The sequence below is a fragment of the Myotis nattereri genome (genome assembly GCF_964212035.1).
Source record: "Myotis nattereri genome assembly, chromosome: 1".
Lineage (NCBI taxonomy): Eukaryota > Metazoa > Chordata > Mammalia > Chiroptera > Vespertilionidae > Myotis > Myotis nattereri.
Window position 1 is genome coordinate 125,958,707 of NC_138075.1, and position 24,702 is coordinate 125,983,408.

At 43.6% G+C, this 24,702-nt stretch overlaps 1 protein-coding gene across 1 annotated transcript in view; it reads right to left on the reverse strand.

Moving 5' to 3' along the window:
- Positions 1-22,560, reverse strand: part of MIA2 (MIA SH3 domain ER export factor 2) — a 120,762-nt gene extending 98,202 nt beyond the window's left edge. Inside the window, 4 exon segments of the mRNA XM_081096407.1 lie at positions 4,079-5,261; positions 16,536-16,622; positions 19,582-19,715; positions 21,732-22,560. Of these exon segments, the coding sequence (XP_080952533.1) occupies positions 4,079-5,261; positions 16,536-16,622; positions 19,582-19,715; positions 21,732-21,846 (1,519 nt within the window). The 5' untranslated portion in view covers positions 21,847-22,560.
- Between the last annotated feature and the right edge of the window lie 2,142 nt (positions 22,561-24,702).

Below are 24,702 nucleotides of genomic sequence, written 5' to 3' on the forward strand. Positions count from 1 at the left end.
ATATCCTCGGGTGAGGATTAACAAAAAAGAGAGAAAGGGAGGAAAGAAGGGAGGGAGGAAGGGGGGGAGGGAAGAATTATTGTCCCTGAGAAAGAGGTAGGAATAGAGATGGACAGAGGGAACAAAATTTCCTTGGATTAAAAAAAAAAAGCCTTATCACTATAATTTTTTAAATATACTTTTATTGATTTCAGAGAGGAAGGGAGAGGGAGAGAGAAAGATAGAAACATCAATGATGAGAGAGAATCATTGATCGGCTGCCTTCTGCACACCCCGCACTGGGGATGGAGCCTGCAACCCAGGCATGTGCTCTTGACCAGAATTGAACCTGGGACCCTTCAGTCCTCAGGATGATGCTCTATCCATTGAGCCAAACCAGCTAGGGCACTATTTATATTTTTAAACCTGTTTACATATACTGCTTTAATTTTAAAAATTACTGTAAAATATCTTAGGATTTCCCTGGAACATTCATATATTTTCAATGATTATTTTCCCTTAGGATTTTATTTTATAACTAGAGGCCCAGTGCATAACATTCATGCACTGGGGAGTACAGGGGTCCCTCAGCCCGACCTGCACCCTCTCCAATCTGGGAGCCCTCAGGGGAGCCCTCTCCAATCCAGGAGTTTCTGTCTGTTTTTGCAATCATATGAGCGAATTGTCTGAGACCCCAACTCAGTTTGATTTGTTGCTCACAGAATAATAGAGACATTTTTTTTTCTTTGCTTCATTGGTGGAGATTTCCTGGAAGTTTTAGGATATCTTCCCTTTAATTTTTCCTGGACACTCTGATTTTACTTATGTCTGTCGCCTTTGCTTTCCCTCCATCCCCAGCCTCAGCAGTAACTTGCTCCAGGCTCACTTTGCTCTAGTGTCTAGGATTGTGATCGGCAAACTGCAGCTCGTGAGCCACATGCGGCTCTTTGGCCCCTTGAGTGTGGCTCTTCCTAAGCCTTAGGAGTACCCTAATTAAGTTAATAACAATGTACCTACCTATATAGTTTACGTTTAAAAAATTTGGCTCTCAGAAGAAATTTCAATCGTTGTACTGTTGATATTTGGCTATGTTGACTAATGAGTTTGCCGACCACTGGTCTAGGAGATCCGTCTGCCACCAGAACTATAATTCCCAGCATTCCTGGTGCTCCCTGAACTTTGGGCTTCTGCTTCCAGTCCTGGGGCTGCCACCAAAACTACTATTCCCAGAATTCCTGGTGCTCCCCGCGCTCTTGGTTTTTCCTTCCTGCTCTGTCTCCCTCCCATGGCTTCCCACTCTGCAAAGTCCTCCAAGCCACCAGCTCTCCCTCTGCTTTCTGTCTGGTGGATTGGGGAGCCAAGTTCCCCAAGCCACTCCACTCTCTGCCGGCTCTCCCTCTCTGCTCTCCACCTGGCAGCTTGGGGGAGCAACCGAGGGAGCCATGTCCCCCCAGGCTGCCAGCTCTCTGGCTCTGTTCTCCACCCAGGGCCTGTGTATGCAATTAACCCACCATCTTTCTCGGGTTAATTTGCATACTCACTCCTGATTGGCTGGTGAGCGAGGCTGAGGGACAGTCAATTTACATGTTTCTCTTTTATTATATAGGACTAGTGGCCCAGTGCACGAAATTCATACACGGGGGGTGTCCCTCAGCCCAACGTGCACCCTCTCCAATCTGGGACCCCTTGGGGGATGTCCGACTGCTGGTTTAGAACTGATCCCACAGGGATCAGGCCTAAACCGTCAGTCGGACATCCCTCTTGCAATCCAGGACCACTAGCTCCTAACCGCTCACCTGCCTGCCTGCCTGCTCACACCCAACTTCCCTCCCTTGCTGGCCTGATTGCTCCCACTGGCTCTGCCCCCACCAGCCTGCTCGCCTCCAACTGCCACCCCCCCACCCCACTGGCCTGCTCCACCCCAACTGCCCCCTCACCGGCCTGCTCACCCCCAATTGACCCCCCAGCCAGCATGATTGCCCCAAACTGCCCCTCCTGCTGTCCTGATCACACCAACTGCCCCCACTGCCAGCCTGCTCGCTCCCTATTGCCCCCCCTCCAGCCTGCTTGGTCCCAACTGCCCACCCCCACTGGCCTGCTCACCCCCAGCTGCCCTCCCTACCAGCATGCTTGACCCAAACTGCCCCTCCCGCTGGCCTGCTTGTCTCCAATGGCCCCCCTGTTGGCCTGCTCACACCCAACTGCCCCCCCTGCCAGCCTGATCACCCCTGACCACCTCTGCCTCAGCCCTTCCACTATGGCTTTGTCTGAGCGGCAGCCACGGAGCCTGGCTTGGCTTCCTGGGTCACTGGGGCCCAGCTCTCCACCAGCCACCTGCTTGGCTTCCTGGGTCACTGGGGTGACCCAGGAAGGCAAGCCAAGCCAAGCTTCCCACCCACTCCGGCTGGGTCCGTGGCTCTGGCTGGCACTGCCATCTTTCTTGCATCAATTTGCATATTCCCTCCTTATTGGCTATGGGTGCCACCATCTTTATCATGAAGTGATGGTTAATTTGCATATTACTCTTTTATTAGATAGGATATTAAGATCTAAGTCCCAGCCCCACTGGCATGGCTCAGTGGTTCAGCATTGACCTATGAATCAGGAGATCACAGTTCAGTTCCAGGTCAGGGTATATGCCCAGGTTGAAGGCTTGATCCCTAGCGTCGGGCATGCAGGAGGCAGCAGATCAATGATTTCCTCTCATCATTGATGTTTCTATCTCTCTCTCTCTTTCTCTCTCTGAAAGAAATACAAACATATATTTATTAAAAAGATCTAAGTTCCAGAACAAATCAGAAATTTACAAAGGGTGGTTAATAATGTTGTTGGTTATTAAGTATTTTGAGAATATGGCTTTCTGGCATTTGTACTGATAAAAGCACATATCTTATTTGTACTTATCTACACTAAAAGACAAAGATGCTAATTGACCGTACCTTCACTATGCCCATCAGCCAATCAAAAGAGTATGCAAATTAACCCAACAAAGATGGCCATTATATTTGCATACTGCAGGCAGGGCGGGGCAGCGCCATCTGCTGCCCGCCCCACCGTGGGATCAGGCCTGCCCTAGGCGACCCAGGGTGCCAGGTGCGGTGGGGCAGGGCAGCACCATCCGCCGCCCGCCCCACTGCACGATTGGACCTGCTGTGGGCAACCCGGGGCACCCGGCGAGCGGGGTGGGGCAGGGACATCCACCGCCCGCCCCACCATGGGATCGGGCCTGCTGTGGGTGACCCAGGGAAGTGGGGCAGGCACTGTGGGATAGGGCCTGCAATCTGCCACCTGGGGAGCAGGCCTAACCCAGCAGGTGGTTATCTCCCGAGGGGTCCCAGACTGTGAGAGGGCACAGGTCGTGCTGAGGGACACACACCCCCCGCCAGTGCACAAATTTTTGTGCACTGGGCCTCTAGTCCTATATAATAAAAGCCTAATATGCTAAGTGTCCAGTGGTCCAGTGACTGGTTGACTATTCAACCAATCAAAGTGTAATATGCTAATGATATGCTAAGGCCTTTCAACCGCTCACTATGATGTGAACTGACCACCAGGGGGCAGATGCTCTGACCGGTAGGTTAGCTTGCTACTAGGGTCAGGCCAATAGGGACTGAAGGAGATGGGCCAGACATGCCCTGGAGCCCTCCCCTGGTCCCTCCCTGGCTGGCCAACCTCCCATGTCCCTCCCTGGCAGGCCAATCATGTACTAATGAGGTCCCTCGGTCTGGCCTGTGCCCTCTTGCAATCCAGGAACCCTCCAGGGATGTTGGAGAGCCGGTTTCAGCCTTATCCCACAGGCCACTCCCCTCAGGAGGGCGCCAGACACAGTGCTCACAGCTGGTGAGCGCTGCTGCGGCAGCAGGAGCCTCTCCCGGTCGGACTGATTGGGCTCAAGCCCACAGCAGGTGCAGAGGGGACAGGATGAGCAGGAGCAGCAGGTAGGAGCTGCAGGCAGCGTTGGACTGTGGGTTTCAGCCCGATCTCCACAGGTCACTCAGAGGGACCCCAGCCATGCACAAATTTGTGCACCAGGCCTCTAGTAAATAAATATCCATTATGTTTTTAAAATAAATTATAGTAAAGATATTTTTATACCAACCTGACTGGCTGTATCTTCTTTTTAACATCATAAGTTTTGTATTAGCAGTGGGATCATTTTCAAATGAAAATTCTTCTGTTTCATCATTTTCAAATACATTATTTTCATCGTTCTGAAAGTTCCAAGGGTTGTCAAAATTATGCGAGAAATGTTTAAAATATGGTAAGGTATCAGAATCATCTGTTTTCTCTAAAATTCCTTCCTTGCCTAATTGATCTTCAGTTTCCATAATTTTTATTATTTTGATTTCTTGTTTCTTATCAGGGTCGAATTCACTTTTTGGAGTATGTTCATGTTTCTCTCCTTTACTTCCTTCTTCTTTCTTTTCACTATAAGTCATAATTTTATCTTCATTGGCATATGCAAAGCCTAGCATACTAAAACCAAAACCAAACCAACTTGGTTCAATAATTGAGCTATTGTTAGTAACTGTGTCTTCTTTTTCTGATAATATTTCTGTACATGGAACTGTGGGTTCTTCTTCAGATGATATGGAAGTAGGAACATCTTGTAGTGGTAGATTGCTTTCTTGGGACAATAATTCAGGCCCTGTTTCCTCACCTCCAAAACCTAAATAACTTGTAAATCTACCGCCAAACCAACTAGTTGCTTGAGGATTGAGAATGTGCTCTGACTCAGAAAATCTGGACTGTTTCTTTGGCACTGAACTGAGTTCTGATTCAGGTTCTTGTTTATGTTCTGTTTGAGGCCCACCATTATTTAATTTCTCTAGGTCTTTCTCATCTTCTACTGCTATTTTTCTACTTCTAAATGAGATTTCTTGTTCAATAACTGATTCAAAAGTGATCTCTTCTGCTTGTTCCCTTCCGAATCCAAACCATCCTTTCACTTCAGGCACAGCTGTGGACGTTGGGACATAATCCACTTCTGGAATAGGACCCTGTTTCACACTTCCAGCTTCTACTCCTTCCCAATTTTTTGAGTTACTAGTTTTTCTGATATCATCAGGAACCTCTAATGATGGAAACTGGTCTTTATACCAAGTACTTTCAGAAACGGAATAAAATCCAGGTTCTCTCTGAAAATCATTGTTATGTATACTAGATTTTTGGTCTTTATCATCTTCATATGGGTATATATTTTCACCATCATCACTATTTAACTTACTATCTTCATTTTCAAATGCGTAGCTTACTCCAAGAAGACAAAGAAAATCAGATTCCTAAAAGAAAAAAAAAATGTATGATTGACATAAATATACTAAAATGCCTTATTTCTCCCTATTTAAATTGTTTAAAATGGATGTCTATGCTTTTCTCAAGACTACACAACTAACTCAACAGCAGAACAAAAACTAAATTCAGATCTCCTGCCAGGTCAGCATGGCTCAGTGACTGAGCATCGACCTATGAACCAGGAGGTCACTATTCTATTCCCGATCAGGGCACATGCCCAGGTTGTGGGCCCAATCTTCAGTGGGAGGCATGCAGGAGGCAGCTGATCAATGATTTTCTCTCATCATTGATGTTTCTATTTCTCTTTCCCTCTCCCTTCCTCTCTGAAATCAATTAGATATAGATATAGATATAGATATAGATATAGATATAGGTATAGGCATAGATAGATATAGATAGATATAGATATAGATAGATATAGATATAGATATAGATATAGATATCAGATCTCCTAAACTCAGACCCTATCAGCTGTATCACAACTGAATTCTCAGGTTACTGATATAAGCTAAATGAAAATCATTTTACATTAGGATTTATTTGTCATCAAATAGTTGAAAAATTTGAGAAGCAGAGGCAATTCTTTTTTTTTTAAATATATTTTATTAATTTCTTACAGAGAGGAAGGGAGAGAGATAGAGAGTTAGAAACATTGATGAGAGAGAAACACCAATTAGCCGCCTCCTGCGCACTCCCCACTGGGAATGCGCCCGCAACCAAGGTACGTGTCCTTGACCGGAATCGAACCCGGGACCTTTCAGTCCGCAGGCCGACACTCTATCCACTGAGCCAAACCGGCTAGGGCAAAACATATTTTTTTTAAAAAAAGAAGAAGAGTATGCAAATTAACCCAACAAAAATGACCATTAAATTTGCATACTGCAGGCAGGACGGGACAGCGCGAGCTGCCATCCGGACCTCGTGTGTGTGACCCAGGGCAGTGGGGCGGGACGTGGTGAGCCGCCGCCCGCCTGCCCGCCATCCGGGCCTCCTGTGTGTGGACATCCCCTGAGGGGTCCCAGACTACGAGAGGGCACAGGCGGGACTGAGGGACCCCCCGAGTGCACAAATTTTTGTGCACCGGGCCTCTAGTCTAATCTAATAAAAGAGAAACATGCAAATTGACCGTACCTTCACTACACCCCAAGCCACGCCCATCAGCCAATCAGAGCGACTATATGCAAATTAACCCAACCAAGATGGCGGCTGGCAGCCACGGAGCTGGAGCAAGCAGGAGGCTTGGTTGCCACAGCGATGGAGGAAGTCAAGCTTCCCACCTGCCCTGGCCGGCTGTAGCCTCCGCTCAAGACAACAAAGTTTCAATTATAGAAGCTAAATAAATCCCAGATACCTGCTTCCAGCCAGCCTCCACTGGGAGCTTGGGTGACTGGGGGCCATGGCCATCCTGCAAACAGCCATCAGCCCCTCACCCAGACTGGCCAGGCACCCCAGTGGGACCCCCACCAGATCTGGGACACCCTTCAGGGCAAACCAGCCGGCCCCCACCCATGCTCCAGGTCTCTATCTATACTAATAAAAGAGTAATATGCTAATTAGACTGGGAGAACTTCCAGATGTTCTTCTGGACAAAGCCATGGTGGTGGGGCCGAGGTAGAGGTGGTTAGAGGCCAAGAGGGGAGGGCAGTTGTGGGTGATCAGGCTGGTGGGTGGTGGGGCCATTGGGGGTAAGCAGACCAGCAGGGGGGCCAGTTGGGGACAAGCAGGACATCAGTGGGGGTCAGTTGGGGGTGATCAGGACAGTGGGGGGGGCAGTTTGGAGTGAGTAAGCCAGCAGGGGAACAGTTGGGGATGAGCAGGCCAGCAGGGGGGGCAGTTTGGGGTGATCAGGCTGGCGGGGGGGGGGCATTTGGGGGCAAGCAGGCCAGCAGCAGGGGGGGAGGCAGCTGGGGGTGAGCAGGACAGCAGGCAGAGTGGTTAGAGGCAATCAGGCAGGAAGGCAGGCAGGTGAGCGGTTAGGAGCCAGCAGTCCTGGATTACGAGAGGGATGTCCGACTGCTGGTTTAGGCCCAATCCCTGTAAACTGGCAGGACATTTCTCGAGGGGTACCAAATTGGAGAGGGTGCAGGCCAGGCTGAGGAACACACCCTCCCCCATGCATGAATTTCGTGCACTGGGCCACTAGTCTAATCTAATAAAAGAGAAACATGTAAATTGACTGCACCTTTGCTATGCCCAAAGCCACGCCCACCAGCCAATCACAGCGACTATATGGAAATTGACCCAACCAGGATGGCGGCTGGCAGGCACAGAGATGAAGCAAGCAGAAGGTTTGGTTGCCCCAGCGATGGAGGAAGCCAAGCTTCCCGCCTGCCCTGGCTGGCTGTAGCCTCCACTCAAGGCAACAAAGTTTTAATTATAGAAGCTAAATAAATCCCAGATACCTGCTTCCAGCCTCCACTCGGAGCTTGGGTGGCTGGGGGCTGTGGCCAGCCTGCAAACAGCAATCAGCCCCTCACTCAGGATGGCCACACCCTCATGGGGTGAGAGTCCCTGCTGGGGGGCTTGGCCAGCCTGCAAGCAGCCATCAGTCCCTCACTCGGGCTGGCCAGGCACTCCAGCGGGGACCCCCAACCTGAAGGGGGTGTGGCCAGTCTGAAAACGGCCCTCAGCCCCTCACCCAGGCTGGCCAGGCACCCCAGTGGGACCCCCACCAGATCTGGGACACCCTTCAGGGCAAACCAGCTGGCCCCCACCCATGCACCAGGCCTCTATCCTATATAATAAAAGGGTAATATGCAAACTGACCCTAACAGCAGAAAGACTGGGAATGACTGGTCACTATGACACACACTGACCACCAGGGGGCAGATGATCAATGCAGGATCTGGCCCCTGGTGGTCAGTGCGCTCCACAGAGGGAGCTCTGCTCAGCCACAAGCCAGGCTGTTGGCTGCCAGCACAGTGGTGGTGGCGAAAGCCTCTCCTGCCTCCTCAGCAGTGCTAAGGATGTCTAACTGCAGCTTAGCCCTGCTCCCCACTGGCAAGTGGACATCCCCCGAGGGTTCCCGGGCTGCCAGAGGGATGTCTGACTGCCAGCTTAGGCCCAATCCCTTGGGGAGTGGGCCTAAGCCAGCAGGTGGACATCCCCCAAGGGGTCCCAGACTGCAAGAGGGCCACAGGCCGGGCTGGGGGACCCCCCCAGGTGCACAAATTTTTGTGCACCGGGCCTCTAGTCTGTAAAATAGGACCAATGACAGTACTTACTGTATAGGGGTGTTTTGCGGATTAAATTAATTAAGTGCTTAGAACAGTAACTATCTCTGGTATACACTAGCCTAACCTACATCAAGGTTACACTACCCAGGTGAGCCAGTAATGCAAGGGTATAAAGGCCCAACCACTTGCTTCTATTAAGGACAACTCTGAGAGGACATCCCAGCTTCATAGTTCTTTATCAAATCTACTGAGACCTTTGTTGCAACTGGATCACCGTTCAGCTTCTCTGTCTGCTCCATCCTCTCTTTTCTTTTGTTCTCTCACAAGTGCTGTTATTCCCAGGAAGGATCCACAGTAAACTTCTTGGATGCAAAGATCCACCTCAGAGACTATTTCCCAGGGAACTTGACCTAAGAATTTGAGACTTCTATATGCTTACTAAATGCTCTGCACTGTGCTAGTTGCTGAAATTCTACAGTAAACAATAGGAAAAAAGTAATTATAAATTGTGATAAACGCTATGGAGGAAATAAAGGAAAGTTATGATTAAGAAGCATAAGAATCATCATAGATGGCCTCTCAGATGTACTGATGTTTAAGCTGTTACCTAAGAGATAAGAAGGAACTAGCCAAGTGAAGAACTTGGGAAAGCATTTCAACTAGAGGGAATGGCCTGTTTGGGTCTATGGGCTGGGGCAAAGTTTGGCATGTTGTAAGAACAGCCAACAGATCAAAGTAGCCAGGAGCATAGTGAGTGAGGGGAGAGTGTGGCGTAAGACAAGGGCAGCAAAGGGGGCAAGCAAATTCATGTAGAACCAGGGTAAGGAGTCAGGGCTTGATTCCAGGTTCAATGAAAAGCCACAAAAGGGCTTTAACCCAAAGGTATGACATAATCTGATTTTAAAATTTTTTTGTTTGTTTTTGTAAAATCCTTTGCTATTTGAAGAATGGGTTGGGAGAAGGCAAAAGTAGAGGATAGGAGGTCGGTTAGAAGGCTATTGTTGTATTCTAATTAAGAGAAGCCTTGGATTAGGGCTAAAGGAGAGAGTGAGAATGATGAGAAGACAATATAGTCCAGAAAAATTTTGGAGATAGAACTAACGGGACCAGCAATTATACAATAAATGGACAGTTAATCCCAGAATCTGTGTTGGGCAGAGGCCAGCTAACAGATAGTCTGCTTAATTAGGCACACTCACTTCACACTGACCTCATGAAACATAAATTGGCTTAACCTGGAATCTGAATTAAATGGGCTAATAAAATTCACATATTGAAAAGTTATCTCCTCCCTCCCTCCTTCCCCCCCCCCCCAAACCGGGTAAAGTTTAAAAAAGAAAAGTTATCTTCTGATTCCCTTTCTCATTATCAAGCCCAACATTATCAAGCTTATTTAAAACTCTAACAAAAAAAAGAGGTTGTACAGATATGATACTTATAGTGTTAATCTAAAAATAAACGGCTGCTCTAGCTGGTTTGGCTCAGTGGATAGAATGTTGGGCTGTGGACTGAAGGGTCCCAGGTTTGATTCTGGTCAAGGGCACATGCCTGGGTTGTGGGCTCAGTCCCCAGTAGGGGGTGTGCAGGAGGCAGCCAATCGACGATTCTCTCTCATCATTGAGGTTTCTATCTCTCTCTCTCTCTCCCTTCCACTCTGAAGCCAATAAAAATACATTTAAAAAAAATAAAATAAAAATAAAAAGACCTTTCAAAGTAATAGGCAATGAGCATTTATTTGAGATTTTAAAAAAAAGAATAGCTATTCAGGAATCACTTATTCGGGCAGAAACCCAAATGGTGTTCGGATTAAAAGACAAAGGCAAGGCGTATTTATGAGAAAGGGGCAATTACATCAGTAGTTGAAAGGCATTTCTGTTGGTGCAGATAGGCTAAGGTAGTGATGCTAATTCTAAACAATGTTTTTAATTTTAGTCCTGTACTCATAATATCTGCTCTCTTCTTATCCTTGTTATCTTTGGGACATAATGTTGCTTTAGGCCCAGGTCAAAGGTTATTTTACCCTGTTTTAATATTTCACAGTTTTGAGGCATACCACATGAAAGGCAGTTCCTCTTGGTTTGCAGCTATGGCTGCATTTTAAAGCGGGTCCAATTATATTATGTTTATTTTTTAAAATATATTTTTATTGATTTCAGAGAGAAAAAGAGAGGAGAGCAAAAAAACATTAATGAGAATTTCAAAAATACAGCTAAAAGACAAAACGGACATCATCTAGAACCACAGGACGGCTGGCTGAGTGGAAATTCTACAACTGGAAGGAAAAAGAAAAGCACTGAGACTCAGAGGAGCTGTGGAAGTAAAATGCAGAGGTACGGAGGCGCACGCTGCAAGGGCTGGCAACTGAGGAGGCACCTGTCTTTTTGAATTGGGAGGGAGTCACAAGCCCTCGACTGCTCTGAACTCTAATTCCGGGTGAGTCTCTGGGGACCTAGACTCATATGGGGAGAAACTGGACTGTCTGGCAGTGGGCAAAACTCGGAACTCGAGGGTGGATTTCCCTCAGAGGTGCTTGCAACGATTACCAGGACACTGAGACTCAGGGCACTTTAGGACAGGGCTGAGGATCAGCCATAGCTGCTTGCTCTGCCCTGTTGATTCCCTGAGACCCCGCCCCACCCAAGCTTCGGCAGAGGCTTTTGCATATGAATGCCCTGGCCCTTTGCAATCTGAAAATTACCTAACAAACTGCAGCTGAGTCAGAGAGACCCAGAACTTCCAAGAGAAGGCCCAAGGCCCCACAGCAGCTTGCATTGCTTCACAGCTGGGCCTCATTTGGGCACCTCCAAACCCCAAACAAGGAAGGGGAATCTGCAGATCTCTTCGTAGCTTCTGCTGGGTAGCCTCAGGCAGAGGCTAAATTAGCACTTCCTTAGATCCAAGAGCCAGTGTACCCGGTGGTGAGAGGGGGACCATCCAGTTACAACTCCTCAGATCCATAAGGGTGTGGACGAAAGGGGCCACATGCTAACCTGACAAGCTCAGGGGAGGCCTGCATGGAAGTTTTGCAAACTCGTAGACCTAAAGTAACCACAAAGGATGGTCTGAAATTAAACTTTAACTAAAAGCAGTTATGGTGGGCAGTTACGTCCTAGGCCAGTATCTTCACTGACAAGGTCAACCTTTACCTTAACTGAGCCTACCTGTCTTTTTGCATCTATGATAACATATCCTTGGGATGTCTGGGTAACTTGTGACTTCCCTTTATCTGGAGCCCCTGGGGCACAGCCAGGTGTGCTGGGCCCAGGACAGATACCACAAATTCTTTCATTTATCGTGTTAATTGTTCCTGTACCCACCTAAGTATGTGTCCATCATTTTACTTTTTATCCAATCCCAGGGGGTTCCCTGCTTTGCTTTATCCCTCCTCCTTAATCTATCACCAATGAATTTCATGTAACTCACCTATGTTCCTCCTTTTATTGCAATGTATAAATACAATTGTAACCCCGCCATTCTTCGGAGCATTATTTCAATTCGTTGAGGTTCTGCTTCCCAGCATATCTCGATAGTTTGGCTCAAATAAACTCACAAAAATTCTTTACAAGTTTCAATGGTTTTTTATGTTAACAAGGGACACACTCAGGGGGCAGACTCAGTGAGCACCAAAGCCCCACAGAAGCAAGTCTTGCCTCATAAGGGTGTCTTCAGCAAGGAAGTTCTCCCACCATAGACACAGCTGATTCTCATAGCCAATTGGCCTGGAGGTCAATTCCTCCCAGTGATACCTACAACAATCAAGGCTTAACTACAACAAGACTGAGCACAAAGCTCACAAGGGGGTGCACCAAGAGTTTCCACCTCAGGTAATTGGGGAGGCTGAGCCACTGAGCCCTATAGGACACTTAGCACACAAAGCCACTCTATCAACACAGGGAAGCAGCCAAAATGCGGAGACAAAGAAACAGGTCACAAATGTCAGAAATGGAGGAAAGCAAACAACTGAATATAGAGTTCAAAACCACACTTTTAAGGTTTTTCAAGAATTTTCTAGAAACCGCCGATAAATGTAGTGAGACCCTCAAGAAATCTAGTGAGACCCTCGAGGTTATGATAAAGGACCAACTAGAAATTAAGCATACACTAACTAAAATAAAGGATATTATGCAGAGTTCCAACAATAGACTAGAGGATCACAAGAATCAAGTCAAAGATTTGAAATATGAAGAAGCAAAAAACACCCAACCGGAAAAGCAAAGTGAAAAAAGAATCCGAAAACACGAAGATAGTGTAAAGAGCCTCTGGGACAGCTTCAAGCATACCAATATCTGAATTATAGGGGTGCCAGAAGAAGAGAGAGAACAAGATATTGAAAACCTATTTGAAGAAATAATGACAGAAAACTTCCCCTACCTGGTGAAAGAAATAGACTTACAAGTCCAGGAAGCACAGAGAACCCCAAACAAAAGGAATCCAAAGAGGACCACACCAAGACACATCATAATTAAAATGCCAAGAGCAAAAGACAAAGAGAGAATCTTAAAAGCAGCAAGAAACAAAAAGTCAGTTACCTACAAGGGAGTACCCATACAACTGTCAGCTGATTTCTCAACAGAAACTATGCAGGCCAGAAGGGAGTGCCAAGAAATATTCAAAGTGATGAATAACAAGAACTTACAACCAAAATTACTTTACCCAGCAAAGCTATCATTCAGAATTGAAGGTCAGATAAAGAGCTTCACAGATAAGGAAAAGCTAAAGGAATTCATCACCACCAAACCAGTATTATATGAAATGCTGAAAGGTATTCTTTAAGAAGAGGAAGAAGAAAAAGGTAAAGACACAAATTATGAACAACAAATACACATCTATCAACAAGTGAATCTAAAAATCAAGTGAATAAATAATCTGATGAACAGAATAAACTGGTGAATATAATAGAATCAGAGGCATAGATAGGGAGTGGACTGACTATTCTTGAGGGGGTAAGGGGTGTGGAGGATGCGGGAAGAGACTGGACAAAAATCGTGCACCTATGGATGAGGACAGTGGGGGGGGGGCGGAGGGTGGGGTGGGAACCGGGTGGAGGGGAGCTATGGGGGGAAAAAAGAGGAACAACTGTAGTAATCTGAACAATAAAGATTTAATTAAAAAAAAAAATTGGAGAAACTAAGATGGCGGCATAGATAAACACCGGGAAATAGTCGCCTCCCACAACAATGGAATAATATCCCAAAGGATGGAGCAAACATTGTCCAGAACAACAGGAAGGCTGGCTGAGTGTAATTTCTACAACTAGAAGAAAAGAAAAGCACGCTGAGAGCCAGAGGAGCTGCGGAGGCTGAGTGCAGAGGTACGGCGGCGGCTCGTGCTCGCCGAAAGGGGGTGGCACCTGAGGACGCGGCTGTCTTTTTGAATCACAAGCTCCCCACTGCTCTGAACTCCGGTTCTGGGAAGTCTCTGGGGACCCAGGACTCATACGGGGAGAAGCTGCTGTGTCAGGCGGCAGCGGGCAAACTTGAGGGCGGATTTCCCTCAGAGGTGCTTGCAGCCGTTACCGGGACACTGAGACGAGCGACTCTGGGCGAGGAGAATCAGCCATAGCCTCTTTCTCCGCCCTTTTGACTCCCTGAGACCCCGCCCCACCCAGGCTGCAGCAGAGGCTTTTGCATGTGAATGTACCTAACTACAGCCCAGCAAAGCAGACCCGGAACTTCCAAGAGAAGGCCCAAGGCCCCAAAGCGGCTTGCATTGCTTCACAGCTGAGCCTCTTTGTGGCTCCAGCTGTGTGGCCTCAGGCAGGGGCTGAATTAGCACCTCCTTAGATCCAGGAGCCACTGTACCCAGTGGTCAGAGGGGGACCATTCTCCCACTTCAGACACAGCTGCTTCCCACAGCCAATTGGCCTGGAGGTCAATTCCTCCCAGTGATCCTACAACAACCAAGGCACCAAGAGTGCACCAAGAGTGTCCACCCCAGGTAACACAGGGAAGCAGCCAAAATGCGGAGACAAAGAAACAGGTCACAATTGGCAGAAACGGAGGAGGGCAGACGACTGGATATAGAGTTCAAGGCCACGTTTATAAGGTTTGTCAAGAATTTTATGGAAACCGCCGATAAATTTAATGAATCCCTCAAGGAGTATAGTGAGACCATGGAGGACATGAAAAAGGACCAACTAGAAATTAAGCATACACTGACTGAAATAAAGAATAATTTACAGAGATCTAACAGCAGACAAGAGGATCCCAAGAATCAAGTCAAAGATTTGAAATACAAAGAAACAAAAAATACCCAACCGAAAAAGAAAAAAGAAAAGAGATTCAAAAAATATGAAGATAGTGTAAGGAACCTCTGGGACAACTTCAAGCGTACCAACATCAGAATTATAGGGGTACCAGAAGGAGAGAGAGGGCAAGATATTGAAAACCTTTTTGAAGAAATAATGACAGAAAACTTCCCCCACCTGGTGAAAGAAATGGACTTACAAGTCCAGGAAGCGCAGAGAACCCCAAACAAAAGGAATCCAAAGAGGACCACACCAAGACACATCATAATTAAAATGCCAAGAGCAAAAGACAAAGAGAGAATCTTAAAAGCAGCAAGAGAAAGACAGTCAGTTACCTACAAGGGAGTACCCATCCGACTGTCAGCTGATTTCTCAACAGAAACCATGCAGGCCAGAAGAGAGTGGCAAGAAATATTCAAAGAGATGAATAGCAAGAACCTGAAACCAAGATTACTTTATCCAGCAAAGCTATCATTCAGAATGGAAGGTCAGATAAAGAGCTTCACGGATAAGAAAAAGCTAAAGGAGTTCATCACCACCAAACCAGCATTATATGAAATGCTGAAAGGTATTCTTTAAGAAGAGGAAGAAGAAAAAGGAACTCTTACCATTTGCCACAGCATCGATGGAACTGGAGAGCGGATAAATACCACAAGATCTCACTTATTTGTGGAATATAATGAACAACATAAACTGATGAACAAGGACTGATCCAGAGACGGAGAGGCTTTGATTGGACTGTCGGGCCTTGGAGGGAAGGTAGGGGAGGGTGGGGGCAAGGGGGAAGGATCAACCAAAGGACTTATATGCAAGCATATAGGCCTAACCATTGGACACGGACAACGGGGGGGTGAGGGGATGAGCGGGGGGGTGGGGGGGTAGAGGGTACACATATGTAATATCTTAATCAATAAAAAAAAAAAAACATTAACGATGAGGGAGAATCATTGATCGGCTGCCTCCTGCACGCCCCCTACTAGAGATTGAGCCCACAACCTGGACATGTGCCCTTGACTGGAATCGAACTCAGGACCCTTCCATCTGCAGGCCAACGCTCTATCCACTGAGCCAAACAGGCTAGGGTTATATTATTTTTCTCAACAAGAGTGTGATAAAAAATAAAATTGTCGCCAAAGCCGGTTTGGCTCAGCGGATAGAGCCTCGGCCTGCGGACTGAAAGGTCCCAGGTTCGATTCCGGTCAAGGGCATGTACCTGGGTTGCAGGCACTTCCCCAGTGGGGGATGTGCAGGAGGTAGCTGATCGATGTTTCTCTCTCATCGATGTTTCTAACTCTCTATCTCTCTCCCTTCCTTTCTGTAAAAAAACCAATAAAATATATAAAAATAAAAAATAAAAAATAAATAAAATTGTCTATGTAGGATAATAACATTAGTAATAATAGCTAACACTTACATAGCACTTACTAAAGTACTGTTCTATGTAGGTTATATATACTTACATTTCCTCAATGAATTTATGAGGTAGCACTATATTATAATCATCCTCATTTTACAGATGAGAAAATTAAGGCTCACAAGATGGCAAAGTAACTAAGTGGCTGAGTCAGGCTTTGAACTCAGTCCACCTCCAGAATCCATGCTCTTAACCGCTACACTCTGCAACTTTGTCTGTTAATTTTTCAGAAAGCAAAGATTTGCTTGTCATAACTTTGTGTCACCTAATTTTATTCACACAATCAAACTATTCCTAAAATGAATTCTCAGACCAACTATTTTATGTATTTACTATATAAAATATATAACCAAGGAACACTTCAGAAAACTATTTTAGCCAAGAAATTTTAAATTCAATTAATAAGCATAATAAATTTACTCACTTTGGTTGGTATTTGAATTTCCTCAGGTATAAACACCTCTTCAATCTGGACTGCATCTCTGGGGAAATATCCAAAGTCCTTTCCTTTCTATCAAAATTAAGAAAAAAGATTAGCAAAGAAAAATGCTCATAGCAGTAATAACTATTAAACCTAATTTTGCCCATGTCCTTGGCTATTTTAAATCACAAATATTAATTGGCTTTCATTTGCCATCTAAAAGAAAGTGAGTGAAATAATATCCCTTTTGTTATTCAAAAGAAACAGCATTAATTGGAGGGAACAAAAAGCCAGGCTGTAAAATGCCTTTTTTTTTCAAACTTCAGAGGGAAAACCTTTCATGTACTCCTTTTCTTCCTTTTTGTGTTCCCTGGTGACCTTCCCTGCCCAGGTGGACCACACACTTACACTAGCAAACTGGGGATATCCATCGGCCAGGGAATGGTGGCAGTAGCCAACCTAGATAGAGCTGTGACATATTCCTCATTTTCAGGATGTCAAAATCAGGTAAAAGGTTTAAACTCTGAAGGGCCAAGAGAGTTTCATCAAGATGGTAAAAATCTATGAGACCTCCAGGGAGGATTTGGTTCTGTTTAACTTTTCTGGGGCCACCCTGGTAACAGAGATCCTCTTAATCCAGTTTTAGTGCATGTAGGATGTCCCTGGAGAGTGAAGTCTTCACACAACCATTCTCAGCCCATTTCCTATTCCCATCAAGGTTTAAAGATTGTCTTCCTTTTTTTTTTTCTTTTTTTTTTTGTATGTTCTTCTCCCCCCTGCCTTATTTTCTTCTTTATTGATTAAGGTATTACATATGTGTCCTTATCTCCCCATTACCCCCCTCACCCCCCTGGTGTCTGTGTCCATTGGTTAGGCTTATTTGCATGCATACAAATCCTTTGGTTGATCTCTCCCCCTTCCCCCCACCCTCCTCTACCTTCCCTCTGAGGTATGACCGTCTGACGGATGCTTCTCTGAAAGACCATCTTTCTTTTGGTCTTTTGATCCAGCACCATTATATGTCAATTGTGATTCTTCCACTTGGCAGTTGCTGCAACTGTTTGGAAACTGACAGCCTGTGAGTGAACTCTACAGTGTGGTTCCTTAAACAGTTACTGCCTGAGCTAAACACATCATGCACAGAACTAAGTGTGCTTGAAACTTCACCCTGGCTCCACACATTACACACTGCTCTTGTGCAGAACCAGCATGGCCACACACAGTAAACAAAGAAAGAATGTTTGCTTTTCCTGTTATGATACCTACTATGTAATTTTTCTTTTTTTTTAATATATATTTTATTGATTTTTTACAGAGAGGAAGGGCAAGGGATAGAGAGTTTGAAACATCGATCAGCTGCCTCCTGCACACCCCCTCCTGGGGATGTGCCTGCAACCAAGGCACATGCCCTTGACCGGAATCGAACCTGGGACCCTTCAGTCCCCAGGCCAACGCTCTATCCACTGAGCCAAACTGCTCAGGGCTGTAATTTTTCTTATAGCTGCATTGGGTGCCTCCAATACTTACAAAACACAGACTGACATGTTTAAGGGACCGTAGTAGTAAGGAAAATTGGCAGTTGCAGAGGCCAGGCAAACAATTCTGGCTGGTGACATTCAGAGTTTCAGTTATATAGCCCCTGATGCTAAAAAGCAGGACAGATCCAAATATAATTTGCTCCTTCAAGTAGTGATCACAGAAGCCACACAAGGAGAGAGCTGATGCATATACAATATGGACACGATGTATGTATCAGGTTCATCATCCTTGTTTAACTTGGGAGTAAAATTGCCTATCATAGCATCCTTTCATTATAAAGCATAAAGATATAATCAAAGATGCAAAACTATTTTCAAGTGAAAATATTAATCATTAATTTTTCTGTCATATATGAGAGAGATGAGTCTGGCTTCTAGGAATTTCAGTGTAACAGGACTCTGGGCCATATAGAAGGCTCTCCCAGTTCTTTTTTTCCATGAAAAGTCTTCCCTAGGCTATATGAGGACCTTTTCAATAACAGCTCAGTCCTTTATTTGCTCCGAAAGACATGCCTTTTAATCTCATTAACTAAAACTTCTCTCTTAAGCTTGGCCATTTGCAGCACCAAGGGATGGCCGGGGTTGCCTAGTCATCCCATAATCTCCATCGGCACCTGTAAAGTCTCTCCGAAAAAAATATGTAATCTATGTTCAAAAATAATACATGCTATGTAAAAGTAATTTCAAGACACTCTTAAGACTTCTATCCCAACCAGACTGCCTTCCCAAAAGCTACTTTATAGAAAAATTTTGAAACAAACACTAGACTTGACCATTTTTTGTTTGCCTAAGTATGTTATGAGTTTGGCCCTGGCTGGGTAGCTCAGTTGGTTGGAGCATCCTCTCAATATGCCAAGGTTGCAGGTTAGGTCCCCAGACAGGGCATATACAAGAGGCAGCCAGTGAATGCACAAATAAGAGGAACAGCAAGTCAATGTCTGTCTGTCTGTTTGTCTCTCTCTCTCCTTTCCTCTCTCTAAAATCAATAAATAAAAAATGTTTTTAAATGTTAAATCTGTTAAGGAATATATATATATATCTCCTATCTAATATTAGACAAACATGGTAATTGACCATACCTTTGCTACACCTCCCATTGGCTAATCAGCGTGATAGGCAAATTAACCACCAACAAAGATGGTGGCTAATTTGCATACTGCAGGTGGGGCGGGCGCGGTGGGCAGCAGCACGATCTGAGCAGCCGCAGACCCAGTGCGGGATCCGGGCCTGCCATCTGCGACCAGGGGAGATGGGGCAGACACCACAGGATTGGGTGTGCCATCTGCCACCAGGGGAGCAGGCCTAATCCAGCAGGTGGTTATCTCCCGAGGGTTCCCAGACTGTGAGAGGGCACAGGTTGAGTTGAGGGACCCCCCCCCCACCCGCCAGTGCACAAATCTTTGTGCACCGGGCTTCTAGTATATATATATTTCCTTTAGAGATGAAAGGCAGGCATCCTTGTGTAAGCTGGCCATTTATTCTTCATTCAATTTTTAAGATTAGATACTTACACTTCCTGCCCACAAATCTTCCCTTTCTCCTGCAAGTTTAACATAAACAGATATTTCTTCTCCCTTGGTGAAGTTCAGGTATAGGCAGTCAGGTCCTCTGTAATCTCTCATGGCTAAAACTCTGCTTATTAGAGCTATATAGACAAGTAAAGAAAAACACAATTTAAATTAAAATGTTATTTCTCCCTCCCATCTTGCCCTCCTCCAGTCCATCCTGGGTATTTTCAAATGCTAATTTCTTCTTACCATTTATGGCCTCAAAACCTATAGACTTCCTACTGCACAAAGAATCAATTCAAAACTCTTTGGCTCAGTATCAAAGGCTGTCCACAACCTGGTCTTCCTTCCTTATGTAAAATGACTTTCTCTTACTCCTTTACAGTCAGTCTAAGGTGTCCATTGTCCCTGGAATGTGTCATCATCTTTCTCCAGTGAATAGGGAAAGGAAAGATAGTGTTTTTCTTGGTACCTATATATTCAAGGCATTTTGATGAGTTCTTTAAAATATTTATTTTGTTAAATCCACAAAACAGACCTATGAGGTATAATAAATGAAACTTAAGAATCAGAGAATTGGCCTCACAGGTGATAAATGGTGGAACGAGATTTGCAGCGAGGTTCTTTCACTGTAACAACCACCTCCCATATCCCGAGCTTCTCTTTCCTCTATTTCCTAAGCCTAGAAACCTTTCAGTTTTTCTTCACAATGAACTCATATCTACTTCCTCTATGACACATCCTTAACCTACCTAGCTTACTCTGCCCTTCTCTGAACTTCAATATTACTTACTATCCTTATATGGTATTAGTATTTACTTTCTTGTCACTATTCAGTAGAATGAAAATTCCTGGACCTTAAGAAACTTACCTTATATTTAATTTTATTCCTCTTAGATACAACCCCCCAACCAGACCCAGCACATAATATGCCCTCAATAACTGAATGATCATAATCATATATACTAGATTTTACACATAATGTATATTACCAAATTAACTATTATAAGTATACTAACATGTAAAAAATTTTAATTAAGCTATGCAATTAAAGTTAAAATAACACTATAAATTACTATGAATTTGAATGTTCCAATTCCAGGTTCTGTGTCTGCCCCCAAAGGAAACTGAGGTTGTAAAAAGGGAAAGAAAGATTATTACTATTATAAAATATCATCTAGTAAACCTTCTCCATATATTAAAGTACATATCCAAATGGTTAAGGAAAATGTTTATTCATAAACAAATTTACTTATAAAATATCTGTTTACACCAATAATATTTCCCATTTTTAATTTATATATTACAAATCAGAAATAATTCTCACATACTGGAGAGATAGAAAAGCAATTATGATATTGGGATGGAATTCCTTTTTTTTTTTTTAACTACATCACCATTTTAATGTCTGGAATTTATTTTGCACCAGAATGCTAATAACAAAGAATAAATTGGGCTCTTAAACAATAAACTAAAATTAATTTATCTTTGTAGAAGATGGAGGATGCTTAATATTCAAGGATATAGGTCAAATTATATACTCTAACACTGATTTCAGTATTTTTACATAAGCGAACACAAATTATTGTTTGATAAAGTTTAGACAATTAATCCTAATGATCTGAAATAACATTTTTATAAAACTCATGAAAATCAGAAAATTCTGATTGTAAATATAAACTAAAAACCATAAGAACTTCATAAATCAAGAACTATCCATCATGGGGGGGGGGGGGGGAGGGGGACATCTGTAATACTTTCAATAATAAAGATAAATTTTTTAAAAACATGAGAAGAAAAAAAGAACTATCCAACAAATGGCTTGATATCTTTTTAAATGTAAATAAATTATATTTATCCTAAAAAATAGTAAAAATGCTCATTAGTTTGTTTTTGAGGTCTGGATTAATATCTTCAAATTTTCTGATATATTTATATAAATGGTTGATTTTTGCCCATTTGTATATTTACAATAAAAGCTACAACAAAATGCTTTGCTCCAGCATTTCTTTTTTTCACTGAACTCTGCTTTATAATTGAAAATATTTTTCAATGATATTAATGATTTCTTTTATGTCTACAATGACATTTTATGTCATTTCAGAGCCTCGGTTTAAGAGGAAGAGAAGGAAAAAACAGAAAAGAAAACTTACTTTCACATTCCACGTCAGCACATTTTTTAAAGTTGGCCAGCAGTTTTGTGCCTTCCAGACACTTTGTCAGAGAAATAACCAAAACGAGGATTCTGTGAACTCCAATCTCCGCCATGCTCAAACAAGCAGGAATCCCAAATGAGGTTTACGCCAGTTGCTTGGACTGTACATATGCCAGCCAAAACAGGAGATACCCACTCTCTTTACTAAATATCAAAGAAAAAGTTTAGGGTTTTTAATCCCTTGATAACTACATTTTTTTGTCAGTGTTTAGGCTTAACGTGAGAGACAAGCACTCTCTGGTCTCAATCTGCAGTGTCAGGCATCTAGATAACACACAGGGGTTAATAATTAACAGGGATTTCTAGTTGGACTTGTGTCTTACAAAGGTAGCCCATGTAAACCAGTCTCACTTAAAGGCACCTTGCGTTCAACATTTTTTAAACAGGCCTCCACAAAAAAAAAGGTAGTTAACTTTTTTCTGTTAAAATCTCAGGTAAATCGATCAATACGTACAAACAGTATTTGCTGCATGCAAATATCAGCATCAATGGAGAAAGTATGTATTAGATGTAGAAGCAGTAATAATTTAGTTAAAAATGGTTTTGCCCTGACAAGGTAGCTCAATTGTTTAGAGCATCCTCCTGATCAATAGGCTAAGGTTGTGGGTTTGATCCCTTGTCAGGTACATAGAAGAATCTATGAATACATAAATAAGTGGAACAACAAATCGATGTTTCTCTCTCTTTCTCTCAAAATCAATACATTGAAAAATGGGTTTGAGAAATAATGATGAGGCTTATTTGAAAAAATATTTCACACATACTTCTTTAAAAAACCCTTTAGCCCTGCCCAGGAGGTCATGGTTCAATTCCAGGTTAGGACACATGCCCAGCTTCTGGGGCTCGGCCGTGCAGGAGGCAGCCAATCAATGATTGTCTCTCATCATTGATGTTTCTCTCTCTCCTCTCCCTTCCTCCCTGAAATTAATAAAAATATATTTAAAAAAATAAAAAAAACCATAAAGTTGAAACTTGCATTTAGTTAAGAATAGTAGTTAAAATATAATAAGTACTTCTTATGTTTCAGGTACTGTCTGAGACATTTAAATATATGATCTGATTTAACCCTCACACCAACTCTCTAAGTAATATTATTATCCCTATTTTTGTATATGAAGAAACTGAGGTACGTAGAGAAGGGTTAAATTACTTGCCCAACATCACATAGTGAGTAGAGAAGAAACCTAAACCTAGGAACTATTATGACTTCCCCTTCTCATAACCACTAGGATTTCCTAACAAGAATCAAGTCATCTGCCACAGAAAGATGTCTACTTCATCTGTAGCGGTACTATTCCAGAAATTGCAGGTACGGTATTATTCCAGGTATTGAAAATTATATGCCTATTTCTATGTGTGGAAAAAGAATGTGATGTCTGAAAGAATCCTTCCTCATACAATGAGAATATATACTGTGATTCAGGTTGTATTCACTTTCTCCTTTGTACTTTTTTATATTTTTTTACTTTCTTTAAAAAAAATCAGTATAGGGCAATGGAAACTAAAGAGAAAATAAACAAATGGGACTACATCAAAATAAAAAGCTTTTGCACAGCAAACAAAACCATCAACAAAACAACAAGAAAGCCCACTGTGTGGGAGAACATATTTGCCAATGTTATCATCGATAAAGGTTTAATCCCCAAAAATTTACAGGGAACTCATACAACATAACAAAAGGAAGATAAACGATCCAATAAAAAAAATGGGCAACGGACCTAAATAGATACTTTTCTAAAGAAGACAGAAGAAAGGCCAAGAGATATATGAAAACATGCTCAAAGTCACTAATCATCTGAGAGATGCAAATCAAAAGGACAATGCAGTACCATCTCACACCTGTCAGACTGGCTATCATCAACAAATCAACAAACAACAAGTGTTGGAGAGGATGCGGAGAAAAAGGAACCCTCGTGCACTGCTGGTGGGAATGCAGACTGGTGCAGCCACTGTGGAGAACAGTATGGAGTTTCCTCAAAAAACTAAAAATGGAACTCCCATTTGACCCAGTAATCCCACTTCTAGGAATATATCCCAAGAAAACAGAAACACCAATCAGAAAGGATATATACACCCCTATGTTCATAGCAACACAATTTACAATAGCTAAGATCTGGAAACAGCCTAAATGCCCATCAGCAGATGAATGGATTAGAAAACTGTGGTACATCTACACAATGGAATACTACGCTGCTATAAAAAAGAAGGAATTCTTACCATTTGCAGCAGCATGGATGGAACTGGAGAGCATTATGCTAAGTGAAATAAACCAGTCAGAGAAAGATAAATACCACATGATCTCACTCATTTATGGATAAAAAAGACTGTTATAAACTGATGAACAAAAATAGATACAGAGGCAGAGCAGCATCGAACAGACTGTCAAACTACAGCAGGAAGGCCAGGGCGGTGGATGGGGGCGGGGGAGGGGGGGCGGGGGGGGCAGGTAAGAGATCAACCGAAGAACTGGTATGAATGCATATAAGCATAACCAATGGATACAAGACACTGGGGGGTAGGGGAGGCCGGGGGAAGGTCAAGGTGGGAGAAAAAAGGAGACATATGTAATACTCTTTGTAATACTTTAAGCAATAAAACAAAATTTTAAAAAAATCAGTAAACACATATCCTTTTATAATACCAAGAAAGCTATGAAAATCGTTATTTGAATGTTATTGTCGCTTATAAGGGATCAAAGTCTTATAAAACACTAGATTTCAATAGGCTTCCGGAAACCACAGTTGTCCTATTTCAATCTTGAAAAAATATTTTTTTAAGCCTCTCTTTGCTGTACCTCTCCCAGTGATTGGGCATCCCACGGTGGGTGTGGCTTGCAGAATGCAGCACTTGTATGACACCACACTCCCCTCTAGTGCCTGACATAAGACAAATATCCAGCATAAGAGCAA